Here is a 20150-nt window from a genome sequence, read left to right as displayed (position 1 = left end):
GCCCGTGTCCTGATCGTCCCCTGCAAAGCGACCCGGGACCACCAGCTTCCCCTGCTCGGGGTCCTGGACCCCTTTTGTGGGCTAAGCAGGGTTAACCCCCTCGATGGGACCGCTCCTCCCTGTTGGTCACAGCTCAGATTTTCTCCGAACCATTTCCTGCCTCTGGGCCTCAGCCAGGCCCACAGTGACCACCCCCATGGGTCTGGAAGCCACTGAGGCCACATCTGGTTTGGATTACACCAGAGCTGGTGACGCTGCCTTTTCCTGTCTGGGTCCAGTGGCCTCGAATTCCACCGGCCACCTTGGACCCGACAGCACAGTGGTGGGAAAAGATTTAGCCAGTGACAGGACTGTTGTAAGGGTGTGAAGCAGCCAGTGCTTTCCCCGGGGGCTGGGGCTGGGGAGGGCCATCAGAGGGGCTCCTACCCTGCGGCTGCCCTCACACTTCCCTCCCTCGTCCCTTCTTCCCCTCTGGTGAACGCCATTCATTGAGCACTAGGCACGCTATCAGGTGACACCCATGTATTAGCTCATCCCCCCCCCCCCCCCCGCCATGAGTGGGTATTTCTGTTATCTGCATTTCACAGACAGGGAAACGGAGGCACAGGCTGTGTGTGGACAAGTCCGCAGGCTCCAGCAGGTGGCAGGCAGGCAGTCTGACTTGGCATGCGTCCAGTCACCTCATAGCGTTTGTCGGGTCCTGCTCTGTGCCTGGGGTCGAGTGAGAACCTAAAGACAAATCAGCCGTGGTCCCGGGGTCCCTGCGGTGGAGGCGCTGCCAGCCTCTGGGAGCCAGGGACGGGCATGGGGATGAGGGGGAAGCCGGGAGGAGACTCAACCATGGAGACAGGAGGGAGATGGCAGGCCCGTTCTCTTCCCCCTAGTGGGGGCTGACACCCAGCTGAGCACAGAGGAGGAGCAAAGCTTTCCCACTTAGGAAGGGTAGACAATGAGGAGGGTGCGCGGGGGCAGAGGGGGCAGAGGGCAGTGCCTGCCCACAGACCTGCAGCAGAGCAGCCCAGGAGGGGTTTTGCCCATGATGCGGCTGGAAGCAGGATCTGATGGAGTCGGGGCAACTGGGAGCTGAGGGAGCGTTCTGAGCGAAGGGTGATGGCCAGATCCACGCTTTGTTAGGATCCCGGCAGCCAGCAAGGTCTGGGGATGGGAGAGAGAGACTGGCAGCTGGGCCACGGCGGCCGGGGAGGCCGAGAGAACCATGGGGGGACGGGGGCGGGAAGCTCGGCTCCGCATCCCCAGGGGGACGGGCTGGTGATGGGGATGTTGGGTACCAGGTCGGGGGAACAGAGTTCAAATCCGCTTCTTTGTCCTCTCTGAGCCTCCGTTGTGTCTGTAGAATCTGGCAAGGACAGGGTCTGCTTCCCAGAGGCTCCGCACAGCTCCGCGAGGGGTGCAGGTTGCTCTGGAGCCTCCACTGTGTCCCAGATGCTGTTCCAGGGGCTGGGGACTAGCAGGGAGTCGACCAGAACCCCGGCCTCCTGGGACTTCATTCTAGAGGGGAAACACTGCAGCGCCGTCAGGGCTTGAGCACGTGTTGCCTGGGAGGACGTGGAGGACGTCACACTCAGGGGCCTTGAGCAGACAGAAGGTGGTGAGGCAGGGAGCCCTGTGGATATCAGTGGGAGGCTGCTCCGTGCAGACCGGAGAGTGAGAGATGAAGACATAGCGTCCGCACCGGACCCACCAGGGCTGGGCTCTCACTCTGATGAGGCAGGGAGGGGCTCTTTGGGACTGAATCCGCGTGGACAGGTGACTGCGGCTGCCACTCAGCAAACCTTTGTGGAGAGCCCAGTGTGTGTGAGCCAGCCCCCCCACATACACCCCTGAAGCTCGCGTGCTGAGGTAAGAGACACAGCAACAGGTGCATACCACACGTGTGCGTCATTCCACATGGCCGTGGATCAGATCAGGGGTAGGCAGCTCCTCAGAGGGGGTGATTTGACTTGGTCTTTGGATGTCGAGGGGCCCGCCAATGGGGAGAGGGCGTTCCAGGCTGAATCAACCGTGAGTACCAAGGCCTAGAGATGGAAAAGGTACCCTGGGCGAGTCGGTTGTCCCGGAGGAGCAGCAGCCCGCTCCAGCCTCTCTCGTTTGAACCCGTGTGAGATTAGGGCCCCTCAGGCCTGGCCCCCAGGGCTGTGCTCGGCAGGAGGCAGGCCTGGCCTTCTCGGCGGGATGGGGCCTCCGGCCTGTTTGTAGCCATGGAACCGTCTTCCTCTGCCCCACCAGCTCTCTCCCTGGGTCACCACCCAGTTACCGGCAAGGCAGGACAGGGGATTAGGCAGCTCTGACCCTGCTGGGCTGTGGGCTGAGGGTGTGAGGCCTCCAGTGGGGCTGCTGCACTCTAGTTTCACTCCTGTTAACAGACTTATTCACGCAGTGTGTAGGACACCAGAATTGGGGGGAATCATTCGGCCCATTTTACAGATGCAGAAACCAAGACTCAGAGACGTGAACCTGATTGCTTAAGGTCACACAGCCAGGCAGGGAGATGCCAGAACTTGAGGCCACTGCCCTTCTCCCCTGCACGCTGCCTCTCCCCTCACTGTGATCAGCCACTCCTCTGGGAACACAAGTCAGACTCAGAGGGACATGCCTGGAACCCAAACCCCTACTGATTTTTTTTGAAAGATTTATTTATTTTACTTGAAAGAGTTACAGAGAGGGAGAGAGAAAGAGAGAGAGAGGTCTTCTACCCACTGGGTTCACTCCCCAAATGGCCGCATGGCTGGAGCTGTGCCAATCCAAAGCCAGGAGCCAGGAGCTTCTTATGGGCTCCCACGCAGGTGCAGGGGCCAAGGACTTGGGCCATCCTCCACTGCCTTCCTAGGTCATAGCAGAGAGCTGGATTGGAAGAGGAGCAGCCGGGATGTGAACCGGTGCCCATGTGGGATGCTGGTATCGCAGGTAGTGACTTTACCCGCTATACCTCAGCGCCAGCCCCTAGTGTCCACATTTTAGAGGTGAGGGAAACAGAGAAGGAAGGCAGCTTGTCTAAGGTCACACAGCTAGGAAGTGGCTGAGCTGGGATGTGGACCCAGGTGGTCAGCCTCCACCGGAGGCACCTCCTGCCTCTGACGGGCAGGCCGGTGGGCATGGCGGGAGTCTGTGGGGGAAGGGCTGTTTCAGCTGAGGCCCGGTCTCCTGGGTCCCCACACTCCCAGCAGGCGGACGTGCCAGGCTGGGGGCAGGAGCGTCTCGCTCTGGGCGGTGGAATGCCATAAAGCAGGGAAGGAAGCAGTGGGCGGGAGAGAGGCCGGGAGATAAGACGAGGGTGGAGGGCCCTCAAGGAAAGCTGGGCCGTGGGTGGGGGTGGCTCCTGGTGGCCGGGCGGGGCGGGGGGGCGCCCTCTGCCCTGGGAGAGAAGAGACCCCGCCAGTGTCAGGTGGGACAGGGCCCTTTCCTGCAAGCCCGCGGGGTGTCAAGCCCTTGGCGTGGGGGAGGGGCTCAGCAGAGGAGCAGGAGACGCCCTTCTCGCTCTGACATCCCAAGAATCTGGGCTGGTGGTGTCAGAACGCCGGACTATTCTGAAATGCCACTGGGATGTTCCCTGGCCTAATCTGCAAGGTGACTCAGTATCCCTTTTGTTCCAAACTGATGAGAGGAGGAGCAGGCACTGGGACCCCTCCTGGAGACAGATAAGCCTCCTAAGGGTCAGATGCAAATGCCCTGTGCCCTGGGAGCCACCTGCCGAGGGCCAGAGGGCGTTCTATGGATCGGAGAACCCAGGTCTGCCCCTGCCGTGCTGTGTGGCCTTGGGCATGCCACTTGCCTTCTCTGGCCTCAATCCCTGCACCTGTGCCAAGACTCTGTCTCTGGGTGCGCGCACATGGATCAGGCACTCCGGAGCTCTGCAGAGCCAGGCCCAGGTGGGGGTGGGCAAGCGGGAGCCCAGAGGTGTCTGTGGGTCATGGAAGGAATGTGAGGGCAAGAGGCCCAGTGGGTGGGGGCCCTGGGCCGGGCAGCGAGCAGAGGGCAACATGATGTCATGGTGTCTAGGTCTGCTGGGATGGGGCCTCCTCCAGGCCGTCCCTCAAGTCAGCCTCCCCATCCCCCATCCGCTGGGCAAAGGGAGGAAAAGCGAGGCCCGGAGAGGTGGGCACGGGTCCAGCATCAGGCAGCGAGGCCAAGGCCGGCGCTGAGCCCAGGGTTCTGCCTGGGGACTGGGGCCCAAGGGGCTGCCGCTCAGAGCTCAGCCTGTGCAGCTGGGGCAGTTGACCCTTCCACACATTCCCCCAGGGCCACCCCAGCTCAGCGACTGCACCTCCTGGGGGCTGCCGGGGCCTGGGCTCCCCCAGCCCCCAGCGCGGCCTCCTTTCCTCTTTCCCGCTCAGGCAGGACACAGGCTGGGAAGGCACAGGGTCACCGGGGCTCCTCAGGAATGTACAGCCGGGAAGGAGGCCTGGCTGTGTTGAGAAAGAGCCCCCCGACGTGCCCGCATCACTCACACGCACACCCCGAGATGGCCAGCTGTGCTACGAACCCATCCTCCTCTCCAGCCTCCAGCCTCCATCCTCCTCTGCCACGAGGGGCCTTTCTCCTGTCCCCTGTGACTCCTGGGCCTGCCTGAGGCAGGACAGACCCTCACTCCCTCCCCCACTGGGTGACAGGCTCTGGGGGCAGCAGTAAGGGCAGGGAGGGGCCCCACAGCTGGCCGGGCACTTTCCCAGCCCCTTCCGGCCCCAGCAGGCCCCCACCCCGGCTCTGGAGTCTGTGGGAACCAGACAGTTCGGGCTGTCCAGCCGGGCTCACTTCCTCCCAGGCCCCAGGGGACTTGCCGAGGGAGGAGGAGGCCACAGAAGCTGAAGTCACTGTGGCCGCCTGCCCAAGGGAGGGCCTCTAGAGGGGCCTGGGCTGCTTGCCTCTGATGGGGTCCTCAGTCTCCAAGCCGTCATTCCACATCAAAGACCACAGTGGGGGTGCCCCAGCACCCATCATCCAGATGGGAACACTGAGGCTCTGGGGAGGAAGATGTTGGCCACTTCTCCTTCATGGGGGCTGTGGGGACAGTGCGGTTTCAGATTCTGACCCTCAGATGGGGGCTGCGGATACCCCCATTTCTCCTTCCACCCAATGGGTACTAGAGGAAGTCAAAGGTCAGGGCTCAGTCACTGCAGATCTGCACCCAGGACAGCTGGGGTCCTTGTCCCTGCTCAGGGAGAAAAGCTTTCTCAGGGTCCCTGGGAGACCAGAGAGGCGCCCGTCCGCGTGGGGAATGCACAGAAGGTGACAGGCCCTGGGCTCCCTGCCTGTGCACGGAGCCTGCCTTTCCAGCCCTGGCCTTCCAGGAACTCGGCCCTCCCCCACCCCACCCCCCGCCCGGGGGTGGTCACCACCAGCCCTGCACCCTCCCTCCCTCACACTGCAGGCCACAGCTCCCCTCTGCCACTCACTTGCCATCTGGGGCTGGAGCCGGCAAAGCCCCCGCCCCTCTGAGCCTGTTTCCACCACTGTACCATGCAGGTGGGCCGGGGGACAGTAGAAATGCCACTGTCGGTCACAGTGCCTGTGACTGCTCAGACTGGAGACTGCCGAGTCACAGGGCCCAGGCTCCGGAATCAGCCCCACAGGCCAGCCCTGCCGCACCCCTGCCCGGCGTCTTCCTTGGTGGCATGGCTCCCCTCCCCTCCCCCATGCCCTGCTCTCTTCCTCAGCCCCTCTGGGAAACTCCCTAAGAAAGTCCCCAGCAGGGGGACAGCCTCCCGGGAGACATTCCCAGCCAGGGTCCCTTCCCCCCACCCCGACCGCAGCCGCCCCACGCTGACTGGGCGGCCCGGTTGCAGCCCCCCGACACCCAGCGAGCTGACCCTCAGCATCACATGGCTTTATTGCCCCAACAGCCACAAAGCACACCCAAGGGGCCCTTCCCCTCACCCCCAGTTTGTCCAGAGGCCCCAGGGCCTGGCTGAGTGTTCACGGTCTCCATCCGGGATTCCTGGCCTGGCGTCCTTGGCCCGCCGCGACTGGCTCCTCGAGAACTCGGATTCTGCAGCCAGGCTGGGCCTGGAGGCTATCGTTGCCAGGGGCCCCGCTGGGACCGCCTGAGGCAGGGCTGCCTTCACTCGAAGAAGAACATTCCTGGTGTCCGGTAGAGGCAAGGGGTGAGCCCCAGCGGGCAGCCAGAGCCTCCCTGGCCAGGGAAGCCCCCTGCCACCCAGGGGTCCTTGGGGTCAGCCGGCAGGGGCAGCGGGGGCCGGAGTGAGGCTGGGGGCGTGGGTGGTGCAGGGGAGGGGGCTGCAGACGTCAGGAGGTGCTCAAGGCCCGGGTCGGCGCCCATGCAGAAATTCAGCGCCTGCAGCCGGCACTGGTAGCTGCTGCCGATGCCCGCCTCCGAAGGCAAGACAGGTGCAGGGGCCTTGCTGAAGCCCTCTGCTTCCGAGAACCCGGCAGGGAAGCCAAACGCGGGGCACGGAGACGGCGACGGGGCCGCGGAGAGCTCCCCTGGGCCTGCAGGCTTGGGTGCCGACATCTCCTTGGGCTCCGTGTGCAGTCGGGGCCTGGCATCAGCGGTTGCCAGGCCCACGCTGCCTGGCAAGGCTCCCACGAGGCCCCCGAAGCTCAGGCCCTTGGGGTCTGGCAGCTCTGGCGGAAATGGGCATTGCCTGTCGGTCCCGGGGGTTGGGACCCCTGGGTCCTGGCTGGTGGCTCTGAGGGGTCCGCGGCGTGCCTTGGTGGGGCTCTTGGTGCCCTCGGCAGCCGGCCGCCGGGTGAAGCGGCGGCGGCGGCGTAGGAAGCTGCCATGCTCGAACATGTCGTGACAGTCAGGGTCGAGCGTCCAGTAGCTGCCCTTGCCTGGCTTGCGGTCGTCGCGCGGCACCTTGACGAAGCACTCGTTGAGCGACAGGTTGTGGCGGATGCTGTTCTGCCAGCCGGGCCGGTTGTGGCGGTAGAAGGCGAAGCGGCCCATGATGTAGCGGTAGATGCCGCTGAGGGTGGCTCGCTGGCCTGGTGAGCTCTGGATGGCCATGGCGATCAGGGCTATGTAGCTGTAGGGAGGCTTGGTGGGCTCGGCCGAGGGGGCCAAGGGCCCCGGGGGAGGCTGCTGCTGCATGCTGGCCGGGACCACGGGGGCCAGGCACGGCGTCCAGGGCTGGCGTCCGGCTCGGCCTGGCCAGGCTGGTTAAAAGCCTCACTGGCCCAGCCTCCCGGCCTGGAAAGGCAAAAAGGGGTGGACCCGCCGGCTGCCCTCCCCTCCTTCCCCGCCCCCTCCTCCCTCAAGGCCCAAGAGGGGGGCGGGCAGGCAAGGCCGGCACTGGGGAGCCGTGAGCAGTTGCCAGAGGTGAGGAGGTGGGAGGGAGGGGACTGGGACCCTCAGCCCACATGGGTGGCGGTGGCTGGGGAGGGACAGGATGTGAGACTGAGTGAGACAAGGTCAAAGAGAGAGAGAGAGAGAGAGAGAGAGAGAGAGAGAGAGAGGAGATGCCGACATGACGAGAGAAAAAGGCAGAGACAGAGAAAGAAAAAAATGAGATGGACAGATAGAGACACAGAGCCAGAGAGGGGCACACTGCCCCCCCCCCCAGACAAGGACTATCCAGAGAATCTTAGAATTCCTGAGACAGAGAAATGAAGAGAGCCACCGAGAAAGGAGATGCAGAGAGAGACAGGTCCAGGCCCAATGGGGGTGGGGACGCAGAGAGAGAGAGATGCTGATGAGAGGCGGGAGGGAGGCACAAGCCGCAGATCCCCAGGGAGTGGTGGAAGTCCCAGGCCCCCAGATCGCCCCCAGTCCTGCTCTGCCTCTCCTCCCTCCAGGCCTGTGGTCTCTCTCCCTGCAGTGCACAGCCCTTGGGCCACACTGTTCCCCGTCCTGGCCTTGGGGAATGTGTTGGAGGGGTGCCTAGCCTGCTGAGGAGAGCCGGTGAAACCCCAGTTCTGCCAGGCCCCTGGCGCCCTCTAGTGACTGGCGCGGGGAGGGCCGCTAGCGGGGCAGAGACCCTCTCCCAAGAGGCACCTGAAGAGCCTGCCCCGGGCCTCAGTTTTTCTGTCTCTACAATGGAGTTCTTCAGTTGTCCAGGCCATGGTGAGAAGGCAACAGGCTCCCTTACACAGCAGCCAGCACTGTAGGGGATAGGGGTGTGAATATAGCTGTGGGTTGTCACTCACCTGAGGCCCAGCCTGGGGCCAGGGTTCAGGCCTTCCGACAGTAGGGGCAGCGTGCTCCCTGCTCTCCCACCTCCAGGTCCGTGGTCCCCTGCTCCGAAGCGGGCCAGTTCGCTCTGCCCCCTGCACTGACTCCGCAGACCAACCCTGCTCTGGGGCTCTCCCATAGCTTCTTTTCAATGGATAAAGAATCTGAGGCTCAGAGAAGTAACCCATCTGAGGTCACACAGCCGGTGAGTGACACAGCTGGGACTTGAACGGAGGATTCTGCAGCTCCTTAGCGGCATCCCTTCTGTGCGCGCAAGGGGTGGCTGACACTCCCTGGACTCCCGCTGGGAAACGTGCTGTGAACCAGCACCCAGCGCTGGGAACCAGATGCAGCGGGTGTTCAGTGAACATGAATGACGAACACAACAGGGGACAGAATTCTGCCTTTTCTGTCCTTTGAACAATCACCCAGCTTCTCCCCAGCAAAGTGCTTTCTTAATGACAGATAAGACAATGTTTATAAAGATTTGCATAGAGATTATTTATAGATGAGCTCATTATAGATTACTTATAGAATCATCATATAATCAATATATAATTGAATCATATACATAGTTATAATATAAACAATGCATTATAATTTATAATTACTTACAATATTATGTATTATATACATCACAAATATATAGTATGCATATATTTACATATAGTATGCATATATGCATATATTTACATATAGTATACATTAAATATAAACATACCATATAGTCCTATATAGTATAAATATGCAATAAATGAATATATTATAAATTATACAATTGTATTATAATTAGCATATTATTGTTTATATTTAATTCTACTTATATAGTTATTATACATTATTTATTTGTAGATAAATAAATATATATTTAGATAGGTAGGTAGGTTACACTAGATTTGATGTTGGCCTCTGTAAAATGATTCCTGGCCGGCGCTGCGGCTCAATAGGCTAATCCTCCGCCTACGGCACCGGCACACCGGGTTCTAGTCCCGGTTGGGGCGCCGGATTCTGTCCCGGCTGCCCCTCTTCAAGGCCAGCTCTCTGCTGTGGCCAGGGAGTGCAGTGGAGGATGGCCCAGGTGCTTGGGCCCTGCACCCCATGGGAGACCAGGATAAGTACCTGGCTCCTGCCATCGGATCAGCGCGGTGCGCCGGCCGCAGCGGCCAATTGGGGGTGAACCAACGGAAAAGGAAGACCTTTCTCTCTGTCTCTCTCTCTCACTGTCCACTCTGCCTGTCAAAAAATTAAAAAAAAAAAAAGATTCCTACAAAAAGGTCAGAAATCAGAAGCGGAAAAGCTCTGACCCGCGGTGGAGCGCAGTTTCTCTACTGGCCGGCAGGGGGCGGTGTAGGTGCCCTCTCCTGCTTACCGCGGGATCCCTGACGCTCACAGCCGGGCGGCACGGGCTGCCCTCCCTCCGTGGCCCCTGCGCTGGAGCCGGCCTCGGCTCTAACAAAGACAGCGCCTGCAGCCGCTGCTGGCTCCCTGGCCAGCGTCCTGTGCCCGGGGTTCGGGCTGAGTTCTCTATTTAAGGGTCTGCAAACGCCGAGCCTGTCTGCGGCCTGGGAATTTTGTCACCGACGGGCCGCGCTGTGAACCCTGTGGATCCAGTCCTGGGATCCAGCCCAGCTGTAAGCAATGCCCTGACGAACTCCGTGGCTGGTTGAGGCCGGCAGGAAGTGAGGCGCCGGTGGCACGCTGGGCCTGAGCGAGAGCCCAAGTCTTGTTTCCCACTTGCCGCGCATCTGGGGCCTCACGGGCAGCTCCGTCCCTGCGCCCGCCCGGGAGGCCGAGGGCCACCGTCCACTTCCGCTGGCCTCCTCCCCCGGCGGCCCTAGCCACCAGTACGGGGAGCCCCGAGCCCCGGGCGCAGGTAGGAGAGGCTGCAGCGGCCGGGGCGCCGCTGACAGCCGCGCCGGGAGGTGGGGTGCTGGGGTGGGGCCCCGGCTCGGCCTGCCAGGAGCAGGGAGGGCCGCGGCAGTTCTAGCCTTAGCCACGGCCCATTGTCCAGGCAGGCCCGCAGAAACCAAAGGTTGCCCAGGGGCGGCGCCCGGGGCCGAGGAGCGAGGACGGGGGCGTGGCTCCCGGCTTGGGCGGAGGGCTGCGCTCAGCGGGCCGCCGTCTGGCCTCGGGCCCTGGGTGGCCATCCTGCAGGTGGGCTCGCAGTTCTGCGGGCAGTGACGCGTGCGGGCTGGGTCAACTACCGGTCACCCCCACACGCCTGGAGCCCGGCCCGTGCTCACGCCCCTTCCTGCGCCAGGCCCAGTTCCCTGTCTCCACGTCTGGCTGGTGTCCCACGTCTGTGCTGATCGATCCGAGCGCATGTCCCCTATGCCCACTCCCATTGCCTTGTGCTGATCTCGTGCCCAGCACCCTGCAGGGCGCCCCTGCGCCCACACGGGTACCCAGGTCCCGGGCTTCTGCCCCGCCTTTCTGTGCCCACCCCCGCCTGCCGACCTCCGGAGCTGTGCCCGACCTCTGGGGGCCCACATTGTTTCCCACTCCCCGTGCTTCCGGGCCATGTCCTTTGTTTCGATGCCCACCCCATACCCAGCACCTTCGAGCTCATTCCCCTGCGCCCGCGGCGCCCGCCACCGCACGGCCGCGCCCTCCCCGCTGGGACAGCAGCGCGGGCCGGGCAGTTGGCGGGCCGCACGCGCGCTCCAGCTCGTTGCGCTGCGCTCCGTGCAGGACAAGCGGGCCGCGCCAGTACACGCTGCCTTGGCACAGGCGCGTGGCGAACGGACCCTCGGGCGCCACCCACGGCAGCACCCCGCACTTCAGGTGCGGCCACAGGTGCCGTGGCAGGTGCGCACGGAACAGCGGCTGCCAAAGCGGACCTACGCAGCGCGTGGTGGCGGCCCCAGCGGACTCAGAAGGCAGCGCTCGGCGGAGCCGCAAGGGCAGCCAGCCATCTGCGGGGCGAGGAAGGAGGGCGGCCACCTTGGCGAGGTTTCCCTTCCTCACCCCCTCCACCACGGGTCAGGCGACCCACAGGTCCTCCTCGCCCTCCCCATCAGTGATGGCAGTGACTCTTGTAGTAGCAATAGTAGTAGTAGCAACAGCAGCAGCACTACATAACAGCTTCCAACATAAACCACCCGTGGTCCAGCGCGGTAACCACAAGCAGCCTCACCGGCCCTGGAGAGCACTCCCAAGGATGCCTCCCATACACGAAGCCCTCTGCCAAGGTTAGCTGTTAAGGGGTTGTTCCAGGGGGTCTGCATGTGGATGGGAGACGGAGGCCGGCTGCCCCACTCTGAGCCCTCCCCAGTTCAGCCGCTGTCAGAGGGGAGGGTGGGCCATTAGATGCCTCACCAGGGTCGCCACAGGGGTGTCTGGTGGCCCATGCCTGGTACCCCAGGAAGTAGGGGAGCGGTTAGGGCCCCTCCCCCTGACTCCTCCCCACCTCCATCCAGGAGAATGGGGAGGAGGCAGGTGGGTGGGGCCGTCCTTGCTGGGTCAGCCAGGGGGCCTGGCAGGAGGGGCCCTGCGGGGCCAGCCTGAGGGGCTGCTGCTTGTTGTCACCCTCTGTGAGCACTGGGACAGAGGATCCTGACTGTGAGAGGAGACCTGGGGGCCGCAGGAGTTCCCAGACTGTCCCCGCCGGCCCGCCCTGCCTCGCCCAGGGCAGGGAGGGGTCTGGGCGCACTGAAGCGCAGCTGGGGAAGTTTCAGGTCTCAACACTGTCCCCAGTGGGGAGGGAAAGAAATTGGGGGGGAAGTGTTGGAGGTGATGGTCGCCGTACTGGGAAGCACAGTGCAGGGTGAATGTGGAGAAGGATCTAGTGATGATGGAGATGGGGACAAAGCTGTGGGAGGGGCCCCAGGGACAGTGGGAGGGACCAGAACTGATGGCCGGGTCCACAGACTGAGCCGCAAACCTCAGATGAGAGGAGAGGTGGGGGGAGGCAGAGCCTATGGGGTAAGGGAAGCAGTGCCTGCTGGAGCCAGGGGTGAGCAAGGGGCAGGGGGCACAGTGACGGACCCATGGGCCATCTGGGAGCTGAGTGTGATGGGGTGATGGGCACAGGGGGGAAGTGGCAGAGGTGGGAGGGGGGAGCAGAGTTGGCGGGGGGGGGGGAGCTGATGGGGGCGGGATCAGTGGTGGAGGGGTAGGGCCAGGGAGTGGCTTGCGTGGGAGGTGACAGCTGGCAAGTCTTAGGACTGGAAGGACACTCCGACCTGGTCTGTCCTGCAGGTGGGGCTCAGTCACGTCCCCGGGGCTGCTGGCTGGATCAGGGAAGTGCCTTTTGTGTGAGGAGCAGCACAGACCCTGGGGACTGCTGACCCCCAGTAGGAGTGCCCCAGCTCCCTGTGTGACCTCAGGAAAGGCCACGGGTCAGTGAGCCTTAGCTTCCTGCTTTACAAATGGTCTAAGGGCCCTGAATTTATCAGCCCGTGGATTTAAGCTCAACGAGTCCACCATTTCCTGTTGTAAGTAGACAAAGTGAGGTCCTTACTGCCCAGAGAGCCGCCCTCAGCTACTGCCTACAGGGGCGGGATGGGACCTGGGCCACGGGCAGCGTCACACACAATGTGGGAGGCCTTGTGGGGACAGAGATGCCCACTGGCTGCACTCGGGCGCCTCCGGAAGTCGGCACTCTTGAGAGCACCGAGGAGCCGAGTCTGCCTCGTGGAGGGTGCTGGTCAGGGCCCTCCAGGTGCTTGCCCTGGTACACGGCCCAGGCCTGCACACGACAGGGGAGCTGGGGAGGGGGCTGGTGCCATGCAGGGGGAGGACGGACTGCCTGTCTCCCACCCCTCTTTCTCTCCATCTCCCCTCCCTCCCTGCTTTCCTCCTATCCACCCGTCTCATAGTCTTCAATCTCCTTCTATATTCTATGCCTTAGCTAACACTGAGGATTGAATGAGGAATAAAACAGATATGGTCCCTGCTCTAATGGGAAAAGCCAGCTGCAATCAGCTAATCAGAAACACTTTCCAGGTGATGGAGTGTGATAAGTAAAAGAGAAAATAAATGAGGTGATGGGATAGACAGTGATGGCCGAGGTTTGTATCTGGAGAACTGTGCAATGAAACCCCCGTCCCGTTGCCACAGACAACGTGGACTCCTGATCATTTAAGGAACCACAAGTAAGAGGCAGAACTAAGATTCGTGAGAATAATGTAGAAGAAATCTAAGGGACAGAGGAAACTTTAGACAAAACTTGGGCGGCAGGAACCAGAAGGCCAAAGAATTGCAATGTCTGCAATCAGGATCTAGAACGCAGGAAGAACTGCAAGTGGACAAGAGGCGGGGGGCTTCCCCTCAGGAAAGTTCTCATCAAAAGACAGGAATCGGGGTTTGTGGGAGAGGAAACCAGAATTCCACAGGCATGTGAGGAGGTGCTCAAACCCCTCAGTGTCCAAGAAATGCGAATAGAAACGGGAGAGGTGCCAGCAGGGGTCGGTAGGGCCGTGGGCACTGCTGTGGGCACTGCTGGGGCTGTGTGTGGCACGGGCACTGCCCCTGGGATTAACCTGGCACGCTGGGTTAAATTAAGACCAAACCCGTGAGCAGATGCCCCTGTGCGAAGGGAGGCTCACAGGGGCTCTTAAAGGGGCCTGCTTAAGGAGACCCACAGTGGGGCTGGAAGTTGGAAGCAAACTTATGTCCCTCCTGGGAAGGTGGCTCTGTGTGCGTGTAATGGGTGCCCACCATGCAGTCTATCAGCATCTAGAAGCAACAGATTAGATCTGCAGAGGACAAGAACAGATCCTCGGAGCGCCGCCACGACTGAAAGAAAAGTGAGTCCGCAGAACGAGGTCCGTCCTCAGCATGAGGTGATGTGCATGAGGTAAGAGCACACGCACAGCCACACACACGCAGCCCAGAGGCGTTCGCTTGAGCACGCTAGGGCGGCTGTCTGGGGGGAGGGACTAGATCAATAATGAAAAAGCGAGGGGCTGCTTTGGAGTGGGTGATAAGCAAAGGTCTCTTGGAGGAGGGGTGCTGGCTGAAGCCTGGATAAAAATGAAGACCGCAGCCTGATGAAGAGCGGGGTGGGCAGGGTGCTCCAGGTTAAAGGAAGAGCACGTGCCAAGGGCCTGAGGTGGGAAGGAGATGGAGCGATTCAAGAAGGCGGGTGTAGGGAGGCCGTTAGGAGATGTATTGCTACGGGGCCACGGGGGATTTACCTGCCCACTCAGTCCTGTCCTCAGTCTCCACGTCTAGTGGGACACAGGGACGCCGAAAGAGAAAGCCAGAGTTGGTGTTAAGTGCTGGGGCGAGCCCTTCTGAGGTTGGATTTTGCTGTCTGTGAACACCGTCTACAGGTGTCTGTAATACGTAACCTCCCGTAAGGTTGGCTGCAGTATGCGAAGTGGTTGGCATGGTCATTGGCATACGGCCAGTCCCTATTTATTGCAGCACTGTACTAGGATACTGTAGCTCAAGGTAGCACAGGCAAGGGCACAGGGTACCAACAGTGACAAGAGGGACCTTTGTTTTCTGCACTGCTGAGTTTCAAAGCAGCTAGAGAGGTGCCTTGTAGCCGGGGGGGGGGGGGGGGGGGAGGGGAGGGGTCCTCAGTCAATGTTGACTGAGCTTAGCGGAGAAGGGAGAGGAGCTTGTGGCTTTCCTGGTAGGAGCAGAAGCCCAGCCTTGGAGGATGCAAGGTGCATTGGTGGGAGGGGGAGGGGGCTGTCGAGCAGCCTGGTTGCCGGGGGGCTGGGTGTGTGAGGCTGAGGGCGAGTGTGTGTCAGTTCTCACTACCCACAGTGGCTGCGCCCCATCGAGTCTCCACAAATGCAGAGCTGGTGAACACGGAGCCGCGGCGCCCAGGAGCAAGGCTCGGCTGAGGGCTTTCAAGCTCAGTCTCCGGTAGGGAAACAGTCCCACCGTCTTCAGTACAGAACCCTGCAACGCATCGTGTTTCTAGTCCAGGGCGCTATTTATTTAATGTGTCCACATGATTCATTAACAGTGAACGCCTGGCTACCCTCACTGTGACCTACGCCTAACTTCCCTAACGTGGATTTTCTCGGTAAGGCACATCGCAGCCTTCCTGGGAGTCTTTTTGAATAGTAAAGTCACCAACAAGCAGAAGAAAACTAGTGAAAATGTGACACTTATTGGACTACAAAGGGGACACTTGTTTGCGGAATGAGGGCAGAAAAATGAAGGCAGAGGGTTGCCTTGATTGACCTCACTCTGAATGTTCCCAGTGGTGAATGCGCCCCATAGAGCTTAGTACGCATTTATGAATGGGGGCAGCAATGGCTCAGGGACTGAGCTGGGGGTTACAACTAATGTTAGCGGGCAGCAGAATTTGTGAATGTAGAAGCCACGAGTAATGGGGCTCAGCTGCCTGTGTGGGAAGAGACAGGCTGCAGACGGAGCGGGAGTGTCCCCGAGGCCACGCTTTGTCCCATGTTAAGGGCCCCAGGAATCAGGTGTGTGTGTGTGCCAATGGTGGATCCCGGGTGGGTCGGAGCGGCCCCCAGAACTTCCTTCCTCTGAATGACAGCCTACAGCTGCTAGGGGACTGGCCACGTAGCCACCCATTCAACACATATTGAGCACCTACTGTTGCCAGGTCCTGTGTTGGTGTCACCACCCTCCAGCAGCTCATGTCTGCAGGAGACAGACTCGTACCCAGCACTGAAAATGTACAGAGAAAGATGTTCCAACGGGGGAAGCAGGAGTCAGGGACGGCTTGGGAGAAGCACCGAGTTGGAGCTTAATAAATGCTTTCGATCAATGAATGTGTGACGGACGGCTCTCTCTCGGGGAGATGACGCCACCGAGGATGAGGGGGTCGGCAAGGTGAAGGCGCTGAGAAGGTGCTGCAGGCAGAGTGCCACGGTCTCATGGTGGGAGACGTGATGCGGTTAGAGCCCGAAAGGGCCACAGTGGGGAGGAGCAGTGAGGCCAGGGGGGGGCGAGCAGGCTGGGCTATGAGGCCAGGGTGAGGAGGTGGGGCATCATCATAAGGCCATGGGGAGCCCTGGAAGACTTCTTGGTCGAGGGGGTCAATACTGTTTGCATTTAGAAAGGTCTCTCTGGAGCGCCCAGGAGAGAGCTGAGGACACAGGGCGCAGGGAGCCCAGGAGGCCACTAGGGCTGTCCGGGTTTGAGCAGATGAGCTGAAGGGGTGCTCTGTAGGAGGAGCTCCCTCCCAGGCACTGGTGACAGGCAGGCAGAAGGGAGTGGCCAGGGTGCAGGTACTGGAGGAGGGGGCAGAAGTGAGTGCGGTGTGCTGAGTCCGAGAGGCAGGAGCCCATCTGGGAGACAGCAGCATTAGACCAGCAGGTGCGGGGCTCAGAGGGGCGGCCCTGCAGGGGGAGAGCAGGACTTGCTGGGTGGGGGGAGGCCGAGAAGCAGACCCTGGAGGTAGGAGGGCGGTAGGGCTAGGAGGCAGAGATTCTGGGCACCAGGTGAGAGTGGTACCAGGAGAAGCAAGGGCCCTGCAGGTGCAGATCCCGCAGGAGACAAGGGACGTGAAGACAGTGATGCATCCTAGAAACAGGAGCAGGAGGGACAGAGCCAGACGGGCTGGGTGGAGGGGGTTAGTGACGGGAAGGCGCTTTCAGGTACATGGTGCTCTGAGAGCAGAGGGAAGACCAGAGCAGGAGGAACCGGAGGCCATGTTGGTGTTCAGGCTGGTGGCGCTGGCCTGATGCGCAGTTGGCTGTTTCCTGCTTAGGGATGGATTCCAAAGCTCACGGAGGGGCGCAGTGTGGGGAAAGTCAACAGTGGCCTGGGAGGGGGCGCTCAGGCGGCAGAGTTCCTGAGAAAGGCTGGTGCTGTGAGCTCGGCCGGTTACCGGGTGGCCAAGGCTTGGGCTCTGGTGGTGAGAGTTGGGGGAGTTCCCGTGGAGGTGTCTCGTTTCTTTGTGCTGTTGGGGGGGGGGGGGGCTTGTGTTGGTGGTGATTGCCACAGTGGTTTTGCTTTAAGAGGGTGTCTGAGGGTCTCCCTGCAAGGAAAGCGTTACTTACAGCAATGGAGCCCAGGTGCTGAGGCCAAGTGTTTCCAAAGCTCACCTGTGGCCAGGTGTCGCAGTCCCCAGTCCCCTTGTCCTGAAGAGTGCTACATCCTGCTGCGCCCAGTTGCTCTGCTAGGCTGTGTGCTTCCAGGGCATGCAGAAGAGAGTCTTCCATGGTGCCTGCTCTCGATGGAGGCCAGGGGACCTCTGATTCCCACCGTGGGTCGCCTGCCATCGGGGCCCTTCCATCTCTCCCTGGACCAGGGGCCGCCGGCCATCGGGGCCACACTTCGTGGCAGCTGGGCCCGGGGCCACCTGGATGTGGTGCGGAGGCGACGGAAGTGAAAGACGTCTGGGTGGGCAGGCTGTGCTTTCCGCTCTGACCCGTCTCCAGGGAGGCCCATCCCTTTCACCGCTCCCAGTAGCATTCTGGCCTAGGGGGCACTGGTCCTTGCCTAGGGAGCAGCCAGAAGCTGTGGCTGGCCTCCAGAGCCCGTGGGTGGACGGCGCCCAGAGCTGCAGGTTGTCCTGCTCCTGTCCGCTCTGCCCAGCCACCTGGAGCCTCACCAGTCTCGGCAGGACCTGTCGGAGCTAGAAGGCAGTGGCCTGGTTCGAGTGCACACTCATGAGCTCCATCCCAGGCCTGCAGAATCAGACTGGGCAGAAAGCCCAGGAATGCGCAGTTTTACAAGTTCCTCGTGGGCTCTGATGCAGGCGGTCCATGGGCTGCACTGACTTTCTCAAGCATTGGGAGTCCCTGTACACGGACTGCTCATCACCGACCTGGGCCGGGCTAAACCCGTTCCTGCAGAATCTCAGCTGGTTCTCACAACAGCAGCTGAGGTGGGTATAACTGCCTATTTTATTGCTAGGAAGACTGAGTGGTGGGCACTTGGCCTAGAAGTTAAGACACTAGCTGAGCCACTGGCATCGCCTATCAGAGTACCTGGGTTCAAGTCCTACCTTCAGCTCCTGACTCTGGAAGGCAGTGGTGATGGCCTAAGCGGTTGCTCCCTGCCACACTCACGTTAGATCTAAATTGAGTTCCTGGCTCCCTGCTTTGGCCTGGCCCAGTCATGGCCATTGCAGGCATCTGGAGAGTGAACCAGAGGATGGGAGTGTTCTATTTGTCTCTCTCTTCTTCAAAGAAATAAATTTTAAAAATTTTTCAAAAAGAAGACTGGGACACCAAGAGGCTAAAGCCATATAGGAGGATACAGACCGGTGGGGTGGGAGTGGGCCAGGATGCAGGCCTGTGGCGCTGTCCCCAGAGCAGTGCCCCATGCTGCCTGCTTGACAGCTACATCTGGGGTCTGTGGGTTCCTGGTGGGGCCCGGGTCACCCTGACGTATGTAAAATTTTCATCTGCATGTGTTTCTCAGGGGCTTCTCTCTCATTAAATGGCCAAAGGAGATCTGTGACATGTCAGAGGTTGAGCGGCTCAGCCCATTCTACCCTTTGCTGTGCACACACGGAAACAGGTCCTCCGAGACAGTGGGCATGGGCCTGCATGGCCACACGTCGCTGACCAGAGGCTGGAGCAGTGCCCCTCACATGGCCTGTGGATTTGGGAGGGATTTCTCTGCTCCTCCCCTCTCCCCATATTCCAGCAGCCACTGGGTTCGTATACTTTTTTAAAGATTTCTTTGAGAGGCAGAGATACAGTGGGAAGGAGAGACGGGGGTGGGAGGGAGGAGAGAGAATCTTCTAGCCGCTGGTTCATTCCCCAAATGGGTTTACACCCCAGCCCTGCCACTTGCTACCTGGTGCCCTTGGGCACCCATCTGTTAAATAACAACTACTTCATCAGGTGGCTTGAGAATTAACGAAGTCCCAGGTAAAGCCTTTAGCACCGTGCCTGGAGCAGGTACTCAACAAAGAGCGAGGGCTGGCATGTGGGTGCGGTGGGTCAGGCCACCCCTTAGCACCCGGCATCCTGTACTGCAGTGCCTGTTCAAGTCCTGGCTGCTCTACCCTCCATCCAGCTCCCTCCTAATGCACCTGGGAAGGCAGTGGATGATGGCCCAATTATACGGGACCCTACCACCCACATGGGAGACCCGGATGGAGTTCCTGGCTTCAGCCCTGGCTGTTGTGGCCATTTGGGGGAGCAAACCAGTGGATGGGAGACCTGTGTTGCTGTTTCAGGTAAATAAATCTAAAAATGAGCACAACACTGTCGCTGTTGGGTCTGAATGTGGTGAGGTGATGCTGGAGGGGGTGTGGGAGCCATCCTGCAGGACGGGAAACATCAAACCCAGGGGCTTTGTTTTGTCCCATTTGGAGGGACTCCACAAGGTTCATGGAAAATGGAATTAAAAGATGGTGCACATTTCCCGGGAACGTTTTGCAGCCCTGGTAGCTGACGGGGGCCCTGGAGGTTTTTACACATCAGAGATAGACAGCTGTCTAAGGCTGGAAACTGGGGTGCCACTGACCAGGCAGCAGAACTTTCCTGCTGAGCCCACCACCTTGCTCGTCCCCTGCATCCTAGCCAGGGCCTCCTCGCTCACGGCTCTCTGCCTGCGATGCTGCTCCCAAGACATCAAGCTGGCCGGCTCCCTCACCACCGGACCTACCCTTTCATTTCTCTGGTCCCCTCCCCACCAGAATGTCAGCCACATGAGGGCAGAGGCTTCGCCTGATGCTGCGTGCCGGCACATGACAGCTACGCAGTGGACAGTGTCCCGTGGACGAGTCTGCGGCTGGCACAGCAGATGAAAACTATGTTGTGCATTTCCCCCAGCCCAGTGCTGGGGCCTGTGCCTCCCTGCAGTGCTTGGTGCATGACAAGAACCGCAAACAAGTGCCTGTCAGGCGACAGCTGGTTCAGATCCCTCTCATGTCAGGTTAATTTCAGGTTAGGACAAAGCAGCTCCAGCGCCCTCGGGTCGTCTCTGGGGCCAGTGTTGCTTTATTGGATTCCCCTGGCCTTCAAACTCTGGTTGGCAGGGAGGGGCATTGTTGTGGTACAGGGGGCTGAGCCACTGATGGCCACGCTGGCCTCCCGCGTGGGAGTGCCGATTCCAGTCCCGGCTGCTCCTTTCCATCAGCCCAGTACCCGGGCCCCTG

The 20150-nt window shown here is 60.7% G+C and overlaps 1 protein-coding gene and 1 non-coding gene across 2 annotated transcripts; one reads left to right on the top strand and one right to left on the bottom strand.

The window, feature by feature from the left end:
- Positions 1-5827: 5827 nt before the first annotated feature.
- FOXS1 (forkhead box S1) lies at positions 5828-11960 on the bottom strand. The gene has a single exon (XM_002710840.5). The coding sequence runs from the start codon at positions 7067-7069 to the stop codon at positions 6077-6079; it is 993 nt and encodes a 330-aa protein (XP_002710886.2). The 5' UTR covers positions 7070-11960; the 3' UTR covers positions 5828-6076.
- Positions 11961-12249: 289 nt separating this feature from the next.
- LOC103348206 (uncharacterized) lies at positions 12250-19252 on the top strand. The gene is made up of 4 exons (XR_007919335.2): positions 12250-13949; positions 14873-14974; positions 15078-15137; positions 15690-19252. It is a non-coding gene; the product is annotated as an uncharacterized protein (transcript).
- The last annotated feature ends 898 nt before the right edge of the window (positions 19253-20150 follow it).

The sequence above is a fragment of the Oryctolagus cuniculus genome, chromosome 11 (assembly GCF_964237555.1).
Source record: "Oryctolagus cuniculus chromosome 11, mOryCun1.1, whole genome shotgun sequence".
In the NCBI taxonomy this organism is placed as follows: Eukaryota; Metazoa; Chordata; class Mammalia; order Lagomorpha; family Leporidae; genus Oryctolagus; species Oryctolagus cuniculus.
The sequence above is the reverse complement of the archived record's forward strand: the minus strand, read 5'-3'. Positions and strand labels throughout refer to the sequence as shown.

Bases quoted from the DNA above. Each gene is read 5' to 3' on its own strand.
- FOXS1 (XM_002710840.5), bottom strand. From the start codon at position 7,069: ATGCAGCAGCAGCCTCCCCCGGGGCCCTTGGCCCCCTCGGCCGAGCCC.